The sequence below is a fragment of the Mastigoproctus giganteus genome, chromosome 14 (genome assembly GCF_048544385.1).
Source record: "Mastigoproctus giganteus isolate SK-2022 chromosome 14, ASM4854438v1, whole genome shotgun sequence".
NCBI classification, from domain to species: domain Eukaryota; kingdom Metazoa; phylum Arthropoda; class Arachnida; order Uropygi; family Thelyphonidae; genus Mastigoproctus; species Mastigoproctus giganteus.
In genome coordinates this window covers 77,369,699-77,380,251 of record NC_143588.1, presented here as the reverse complement: position 1 = coordinate 77,380,251, position 10,553 = coordinate 77,369,699, and the positions used below count along the sequence as shown (strand labels likewise).

At 32.6% G+C, this 10,553-nt stretch overlaps 1 protein-coding gene across 1 annotated transcript in view; it reads right to left on the bottom strand.

Moving 5' to 3' along the window:
* Window positions 1-3,201: 3,201 nt before the first annotated feature.
* Window positions 3,202-10,553, bottom strand: part of LOC150075264 (uncharacterized) — a 157,655-nt gene continuing 150,303 nt past the window's right edge. The window contains exon 5 of the mRNA XM_090388421.1: window positions 3,202-3,499. Coding sequence (XP_090244547.1) covers window positions 3,425-3,499 — 75 coding nt within the window. The 3' untranslated portion in view covers window positions 3,202-3,424. The remainder of the gene's footprint in view (window positions 3,500-10,553) is intronic.

The window sequence follows — 10,553 nt, the reverse complement described above, 5'->3', positions numbered from 1 at the left end:
AAATATCTTCTTTCGTCTTCTCAACCTCCAACCCAAGCACGGTACTAAGTACTATAGGTTATAATACCTCTCGTGTTTGGGGTTCTCATAAAAAAAAAAAAAAAAAAAAAAATATTAAAAAAAATTCAAAGTTCGAATTTTTTTCACGGGCTGCACTGAGTGATTCAAGAAAAATTAGTGTGTTACCACTTTTACATTACATAATGTTTTACATGTTACACTTCTACATTACATAAAAGTGTAACATGTAAAAGTAAACATGGAAATTGAAATTGAAAATATTCAAAAATTTTATTAAGTACGATACACAATTACATTTATTGAACAACACATTTAATGAGAAATTTTTTTTTGATAATTAACAGAATTTAAAATGTTGTTTTGGTTCACTTTCTGAAAGGTTGGACACCACTGTGAACCAATCATATGTGCCCTGTTTGAGAATTAGGAGAGAGTGATTAACTTTAACCCCGACAAATAATAATCTGTTGTTTTGTGTTAGCCACATTTTACCATAAATTTTCTCTATCTCTGCTTACATGGTCACATGGGTACCTGAATATCCGAATAACATATTAATCCTTCTAAACATGAAATGTTGGCATTTGGTTAAAATGAAGTTAGAAAATTGCCAATTAAGGTTACAGTTAAGTGAAAGAGATACAATTCGTGGATTTCGGGAATATCTAAACGAAAAGACGAATCTGGAAGAATTAAAGCAGTTGGGAAAGTGAACAAGGATTTCCACAAATAAATCTGATTGTCAGCCCAACCAGAGCTTTGTTGATGACAAAAACAATTTCTTCACTAATATTTCTTAAAATTGTAGGCCCACTGACACGCTTCAATTCATCAAAATATGCTGATTTGTGGCTGCTTTGGAAATGTCATTCAGCAACAGACAAAAACAGAAGAAAAGAAGTCGGCACAGTGTGTTGGATGAGAACTTAATAAAAATTTTGAATATTCTACAAAAACTATTATGAAATTATTTTTACTTTATTTATTTTTTACACATTTTACTTATTTTTTATACACTTGAATAATAAATGTATGCTTAATTAATAAACTGTGTGTTAATTTGTTGTTCTTATTCCAAAAACATTACTACTAAAGTAACAATATCAGGGAAAAAAATTTTAGAGTATTTTTCATATCCTTTTAATTTTCAATTTTTCCTGATAGCAAAGAATGAGTACCGGCACCTATTGTTTTACAAAAAAAAGCACGGGCGCTAGCTCAAGATTGTTTCCTCAAGTGCCAAAAGTAGTTATGCATAAAATTCTTGCTGCCAATGACTAACCACACTGATAGTAAAATAAAAAATCACCCTAGATCAATTTTTGATATACGTGAGACACTAACAGCATAGATATCAGGTTGCAGTATAACAAACCAAGGCCACAAATGGGGTACAAATCATATCCAGAAAATGAAAAAAAAAAAAAAAATAAAATAAATAAATAATAAAAAAAAAATAAAAAATAAATATATATAGGAAGGAAAAACAACCAACCAGGATCTGGCAGCACAAAATGATGTGTAAAGGGTGGGCTGGTTTATCATGTGAAATACATGGTTTGTGGGGCAGATTGTACAGGCAAGACTAACAGAAGACTTGAAGGCTGTATATCTGAGCATGATGGGGTTGGTAATTTAACTGTCGCAACTGTTCTGATGCATTATCAGTCATGTATTTTATTCGGATTGCAAAAAGGTTGCTCTTAGCTCTGAGCTTTATGGAACTTCTTCCTCTTGGACAAAGGACATGTTATATTGCACCTGGAATGAAAGAGTTGGCAGGAATGCATATAATTGTTGGATACAGTAGACCACATGTTATGATTTATTTTTCTTTTTAATCATATGTTTTTGTACCCAGAAACCTTTCAATACAAGTCCAACACTAATGTCAATTATTTATTTTAAAAGACTTTAGATGTTTGACCACATGAAGTGCTACATCATGTAAATCTCTTCAAAACTAGTCATGGTAACTTCTTCTATTTGATTTTCCTGGTCTCTGGTAAAAATGAGACAGAATGGAATGGCAAATTTTCTGTTAATAGGTTAAACAAATCCGAAATCAATAATCAGTCATCAAACTGATGCCTAATTATTGATGTGTATGAGAATTCAGCAAATACAGATTTCTCATACTTAAATTTCAGAATCATTTTTTAAAATTTAAAGTAGAGAAATAATGCAAAGTTTTAATTCATTCTAGCTTTATTATATCAATATTTCACTAGAGGTTATTTAAAAGCCAGAAACATTACAGAGTTGAAATATCTTTCCATTCCAGTGATTAAAAACTTGATAAACATGGCAACAAGTGGAAGTTGATTCAAAGGATGTGTAGAAAGAAATTTTGATATAAAATACAATTTGGTGCAGCATACTAGTGATGCTCGTATTCTTTCAATTTTATTAAAATACAAAGCAAGAGATGACTTTTTGAACACTGTTAAAAATATGTATGTGGAAAAGGGCAAGCAAAGTGAACATATATAAACATTTGGATAAAATATAACTCATATTTACTGTAGTTTTTTGAACAAATTTAATAATTTATTACAAGAAAATACTGATGGAGAATTAAGAAAATTAATGTAAAATTAAAATAATTTCAGCAATATATTAATTATGTCACAAAGCTGCTAAAATTTCAGAAAACAGTTCTTACCTTTCTGCTAAATTTAAATCACTGGATCAAATCATAAATGATAAATTTAATAGTAAAAACTTGCAAAATTTCTCAGGATCGAAACAAAATTTTTTTAATAAGTTGCATATGTGCACACAGTTTTTGCTTGTACTAATTCTTTTATCTTATAAGTGCACACCTGTGCAACAAGAAAAAAATTTGGTCCCAATGCTTCTCATTAAATTCTATTGTATTTAAAATTACAACAAATGACTTATCATCAAATATAACATCACTGTCATTTCAATTATCTCTTTACGTGACAGTAGATTTGACTAGTAAACAAACAAGGTTTCTAGACTTCTAAAGAAAAGTATTTATGCATTTTACCACAACACAGCATACTGCACACAGTATAGAAACATCATTCTTACATACATATATAAATAGCATTGCATCTCTGTGCAATTTATAGTAATTTACTTCTTTATATGGCTATCATAAAAACATACAGTTGACACTCATATAAATATTCTAACAGTAATGGACCCCTATGATAAAATTAAGTGACCCTTGATGATTTCTTTTATACATAAATTAATGATGAAACAATAAAAACATTATATTACATGTGACGTCATTTAGAAAGAACCCAAGAAAATGTTGATAAAACTTTGGAGCATGTTTCCAGACCAAGTTGAAAGTGTGAAGTATGAGTTAAAATGATATCGATGCAATTTATTTAAAGACTGTACTGTTCTATACAAGATCTGGCTGTTAAATGGAAAAAGTATTTTCCTTATTCTGCAAACTGCTGTTTTTTCCCAAATATCTACTTATTTCATCTTCCTCCTGAAAATAGTAATTCACATGTGTTAGATATTAAGAAATTAGACAATGTGTGCATATATCATAATTTGAATAAAAATAGTTACACTAATCATGAAGTTTTATATTTACTCTCGTAACAGACAAGAGTACTAGTTAATAAGCATTAATATATCTCAAAATGATTCAAATAGTAGCTCTAGAGATGCCATATTAAAACTGCAATATGTATTCTTCTGAATAATATGCAGTATACACAGTACTGTTATTTGAATCACAAGTGAAGAGTGATAACTTTCTTAGGAGAAATATAGTGGATTGCATCCATAATAAACAAATGCACTTGTTTATTATGGAAGGCTAGTACAATACTGAAATAGAACAGATCACAAAAGTGGGCCATATATGAGCAACTTTATCCTTTGATTTGGATTGTACTTGTTCAAAACCATGGATAAATCTTTCCATTAGTGTAAAGCAACACATCTGGTTTTATCTGTGAATGGAACTGGTGCAGAGTAGTGCCTTCTTTTCATTCTTATTACTCATCCAAGTATTATATATAAATGCAAATATCAAACTATGCTGATTGTTAATACTGCACCATGGACTTTTGGAAGACAAAGTTTGTCTCCAAATCAAATCCTCTGACTGATAAATTTGTAGTTTTTTATCTATACACAGATGGTTTTAATTGAGGCAGTTAATGCTTAGGCTTGCCTTTTTTTTTAACTTGCATTTTTTACATAGTTAGTGGTGGAAGGATGGTCTTTAGGACAACAAATAAAACTGCTCATGTATGTATGGCTGGCTAACATAAAAAAGAAAGGTTACAGTAAAATGTGAACATTTCACTTTTGCATTATACCAAATGCATAATATATAGGCATACTAATGAGTGATTAATGTACAATGGAAATAAAATGTGAAATAAACAAGTCAATATAATAAAATTAATGATTACCAGTAAACTACTCATAATAACAAAATATTGCTTCTACTGACTTCAAATGGTTTATTAAAATAAACTATGATACAAAATTAAAATATATACAAAAATTTTAAAATCACTTACTATATACAATAAACTAAAATGAGATTATATACAATTAAAATATAAAATAAAACAACTAAATAAAAGTGCTAAAACATACATGCACTATATATGAGATGAGAAGCTTTTGAGATGGAGGGCTTCTTCTACAGCTTGATAAAGATCAACAACAGTGCCTGTGCATGGAGTGAAGAGGAAGAAAAAGGAATGGGGGGGGGAGAAGAAGTAAGAGAAATAAAAGATGTTAACCATCAGACTGTTGTTATTGCTGTGCATAGCAGCCCTATTGTTAACTTTCCAGAATGCAGCTCCCAGCAGTACGGTTAATGGTGGGATGCACCATTGCTATATGGAAGGCCTCTAACCATGGGAGATAGCACACATCATGAGCAAAATCCAAAATTTTTCAGAAGCAATATTTTGTTATGTCTAATCTTAATACCTGAGGACTATTTTCTAATAAAACTGCTCATGTCTCTACTTAAGCAATAGGATAAGAAATAATGGTTTTAAGTTTTTTCCCCCCTCACAAGGTATGTTCTTGCTTTTAATGAAATGGAGAGCAGTAGAGAACTTGACTGATGTGTAATCAGATTACAAGTTCCATAGAGTTAATTCATTAAGAAAGTACAATAATTCTGAAAGTACTTTTATGTTGATGACATCTTTTTGCCTGCGATACATAAATGTTCATCATGAACATTTATGTAATGTAATGATATGTAATGAACATTTATGTATGAACATTTATGTATCATTAGCTAATTCATGGTATTTCTATTTATATATCACCTATAGTTGCCAACTCTCCAAGTTTGGCCTAGAGTCTCTTGGTTTAAGCACACACGGGGCTCCAGGTTTTGTTGTAATTTATTTTCTGTGGAATGGGAGAGAAAAAAAAAATAAATAAACAAACAAAAAAAAAAAATTAAAAAATTTTTTTTTTTTTTTTCCATTTTGAGGCAAATGTGATATTGCTGTATGCATTAAATGCTTTTTAGAATGTATATAACTTATGAAGCTATTTAATAACAATAATGTTCTTCTTTATACTAGAGCATGACCACTAGGTCAGAGCAATTTACAATTACTTATTTTGACAATGAACATAATCATTAACCATATTTAGCAGCCATGTGGGCTTTAATTAGTCCACTGAAACACATGTGCATTACTGCACTCTTGAATCACTCAGCCACATCAGACCTATTTCTATCATGCAAGCCAAAATATTCAAAAACCATATTAACTATTTTAAAAAATAAAGCTGTGCATTTACATGAGAATGACATTACAATTTTTTACAAATGTGTCTCTTTTTTAACTGATAAAAAATCAAATATGCTAGTTGTAGAATTATTATTATTTTTTTATTATGAAAAACACATTAGGTAAGTATATATATAATATTGCTAGGTAAACAAACAGTAATCAGACAAGTAATTAATGAGATTTCTTGCATTGGTGTTTTACAGAAAATTATGTTTTTATTTCAGTTTGCTGCAACTGATTATTTGCCAGTCTCTGTTTTGAACTATGGCATTAATAAGGTCCTAAACCGGAAATAAGAAATCTATAAAAGTAAACAGTTATCAGAGTTCTTTAAGTAATTTTTTCCTAATAAATAATAATATTTAGGAAAAATTATTATTTTTTTTTTCAGTTAGTAAATAAACCATAAAATGTGTATTTTATGTGAAAAACTTTCAGAGTTGCTTTCACTATACCTCCCCACCAAAATCATCTCCAGGTAAGAGATTTTAAAACGGCAGAAATTTTTGTACCACCTAGATCATCCTTTATGCATCAAAAATTAGAATTTTTATTAATAATAAAATAATAAAAACACTTTAGCACTTTATACATTATAGGTTCAACCACAGTATTGTTGCAAGAGGTGCATTATGACCAATGTAGTCCATGTGCCATTAAACCCTAACACAACCAACCAAGCTGCAAGGTATGTTTAACGCGACCAGTCAGAGTAGCATGGCGGCGGATACATCCTCCGCGTTTTGACTGTGACATACTTCTAAATCCTTAAATTAACTAAACTAAATAAATAAACAAATAAATAAAACTTAAATAAACTCAAACAAAAAAGAAGTTGATAATGATAAAATGATGAGTTATAAGTGTATTAAACATAACGAATGACAATGAGTGTACGAGCTCGCCTGCGCAGTGTGGTGTGACATAAGCACTGGCAAAGCAAAAATGAGAGTAGGAGTGAGTTAGAGTCCTAATGACTTTGATGAGTATAACAAACAACTGTACAAAGAAAGAGTGGGCCAGTAAATCAGAATATTTTATAATGGGGGATCTTAACTTTCCAGATACTAACTGGAAATTGTGGGTTGGTCACTCACACACTAGTAAGACTTTTGTGGATTTATTGGATGACTGTTTCCTTTAGCAGCATGTTAGAGAGGCATCAACAGAGAAAGTAATATTCTTTATCTGATTATCAGCAGTGATTATTCATATATTAAGAATCTGCAGATAAAAGAACCAATATTGGGAGTGATCACACTGTACTGATGTTTTCTTTTGATGATTTGCTTTCAAAAAGGTGACTAAAGTGGTCTCAGGAAATTTTTAAATTCTGTATAGTGGGACCAACTGATGATGTTACCATCAGCAAATTCTAAATGGGAAGCACATAAGGAAATAATCATAGATGCTATTAGGCTCTTCATACTAACTAAGAAATCCTGTTTAAGGCTTAGACCTAAATGGATGTCAAATGAACTAATAAGACTCTTGGTAGAGAAGAAAAATGCATGGGATGCATATAAATTATCAGGAGACACAGAAGCCTATGTTATATATAAACTAGCCTGTAATGAAATCACAAAGGAGGTTAGGCAAGCTAAGGCAGATTATGAGAAATCTTTGGCAAAGGATGCAAAGAAAACAGCAAAAATTTCTTTACTTATGTAAACACTAAAAGGAAGGGGATGAATCACATTAGTCCACTCGATGATCCTGCTCAGATTGCTGACAAACTGAATGAGTATTTTGCATCTACATTCACACATGTGGAATTCTTTAGGAGAGTGGATGCCAGAAGTTTATCAAACTCCAACAGGGAGTTAAATTATTTTGTAATAACTGAGAGTAAAGTGGAAGAGAAACAAGTTAAACATAAAAATGGCACCTGAGATGAATGGGCTCTATCTATATATATTAAGGTAGGTAGCTAGGAGGTAAGCAAACCATTAGCCATAATTACGAGAACATTTTTGGATTCAGGGGAAGTCCTCATGGACTGGAGATGTGCAAATGTATCCCCAATTCATAAAGGGGAGGATCAAGGAGAGATGTGAGTAATTACAGACTTGTTAGCTTAACTTTTATTCCAGAGAAAATAGTCGAGTCACTGGTTAACGAAGTAATGCAAGTACATCTAGACAGGTGTGCAGTTATACTTCAGATACATGGTTTTATGAGGGGGAAATCTTGTCTGACCAAATTCATTGGATATAGTGTTATTTTTAATATGGCTCCTGGGTTTTCCCCCAACTCTGCATCAGGCAATGTGATGAATACAAACTCTGTAAAGTCCAGATTTATGTAGGTTAGTGAGTGTTCATGTAGTATTAGTGTGTAGTAGTATTTGTGTTGGTTGCATTGTTCATCTGGCTTTTTAGCCTAGGGGCCTGTGTTTCGACACAAGATCCTCTAGTTTACAGTACAAGAGGAGGCGGGCTAGGCAGCAGGGAATATGACGCATTGCAGGGCAAACCCTGTGATAGCCAAGACTACAGACAGGTAGAGCTCAGTAAAACAAAACAAAAAAAAAAAAAAAAAAAAAAAAGAAAAAAAGAAAAAAAGTGAAAGTAGAAGACAGTAGTGGAGAGACAGGAGGTGGTGGGGTTAAAGTGGTAGAGTGAAAGAGAGGGGCATTAGTGAAGGTGCTCATCTGGTTGAAAGGAGGAATGGAAGAGGGTCCAGAAGCTTGGATGCCCATCCTGCCCTGGGGCGAGAGTTGACAGGTGGCAGTGGGGTTACTCACTGGGCAAAGGGGAGGAGAAGGAGACTAATTGAATACTCTGATGCAGTCACAAAGGAACTGCATGCAAAAAATAATTTTGATATCATAATACTCGGGTTTCAAGAAAACCTTAGACAGTGTTACACATAAAAGTCTGCTCTACAAATTGGAGCTGTTGTTTGTTATTTGGTTTTTAGGAGCATTAGCAACTAAGGCTATATTGCTCCGGGGATATGAGGTGGTCATTCCCTGACCTTTCTGCATCCTCCGTATTTGGTGATCACGGGCTCAAGCCCCGGTCTAATCAAGAAGCGTGTGCTACGCACTGCTGCTTCTGCCCACCTGGCTACGGAGGCGCCAAATTGGAGCAGTGTGGCATCAAGGGCGAGTTACTGCTATTGATAAATGGATGGTTGAGTTGTAGAAGACAGAGAATGGTTATCAATGGATATTGATCTTCATGAACTAATATTATTAATGGAGTCCCCCAGGATTTGGTGGTGGGCCTATTATTGTTTCCTATATTTATTAATGATACTGATGAAGGTATACACTCTTAATATCTAAGTTTGAAGATGATACAATGGTTGGCAGGGAGGTTAATGACAGCAATCAGGGTATGCTACTGCAATGAGATCAGGCTCAACAGATGATGCAAAGGTTGGCATGGTAGTTAATGACAACATGCTACTGCAACAGGTTCTTGAAAAATAAATAAAGGTAGACTGAGAAATGGCAATTGAAGTTTAACATTGAAAAATGCAAAGTACTTACTGCAACCCCAGAGTAACATATCAACTGTGTCGTACTACACTGAGGGTAGTGGAATATGAAAAATAACACTTGGGGAGGGGGGGGGGGTAATCGTGCAATCAGATATGTAGCACTGTATTAATTAGCAGTGCAGACAGGCTGCCAGGACAGCACAAGCGGTTTTGTTAATGATATACAGGAGTTTTGTTAGCAGAGATAAGGAGGTGATTCATAATGAATACAGTTCTGGTTGCCTCATTTTAGAAAGGATATAAAACTGCTGAAACAAGTACAGAGAAGGCCAATGAGATTGGTGAGGGGTAAAAAAGGGTGCTTTTACCAAGAAAGGCTTCAGTGCTGCAAATTGCAGAATCTGGAGACTAGGTACCTGTGAGGAGATCTTATTGAGGGGTTTGAAACTTTGAAAGGATTGAGCAAGCTCAATGCTGATGGGATTGTTACTCTTGCTGGCATGCATGAGGGGAGCATAAATTCAAATTGAGGAAGGATGGTTGGAGAACTGATGTGCAGAAGTGGATAGCTTAAATAAATTTAATGATGAACTAGACAAACTATTGGAGGGAATGATAGGTGAAATGGGGAGGATTTTTTTTTTTTTTTTTTTTGTTGATATAAGACTGTATAAGCTTGCTTTCTTGCATCATTTGTCACCATCAATACTGCAGATAAATGAGTAATTCATGTGTTATTACGTTTAGATAAGTTACACCAAATGTGTTGTGACACACTGCTTCATTAAAAAATTGCTTCATTCTAGCAACTTGTGACAAGTCACAAGTTGCTAGAATTAAGCAATTTTTAAGAAACAACGCTAATCCCCAAACTTTCTTACTACACCTCATACATTTACTGTGCTACTTTCTTTTGCAATGAGCCTTTTCTCATGAATCATAATTATTATTTTCCTTGGTAAATATTTACTGCTTTAAGAAAAACAGTATATACGTTTTAAAATATTAACTACTGCACTGTATTAATTAGATTATTAATCAATTTAAACCAGCTTATTCAAGTATTTTTGTATTTAGTTTATTTTACTTTGGTTTCTCTGTTTATAACATTTGCTAAATATTAATTTATATTTTTAAACCATTTCTAACTAAAAATCATTGTTTTAAGGAAACTTGAATCATCTACTGGACAAGTTTAAAAAAAAAAAAAAAAAAGCCATGGCAGGCAGCATGTTAGAATGCAGAATTCACCATTTATGCATATTTTTCTTGACAGGTTCCATAATGGAAGTAGTCATCTCA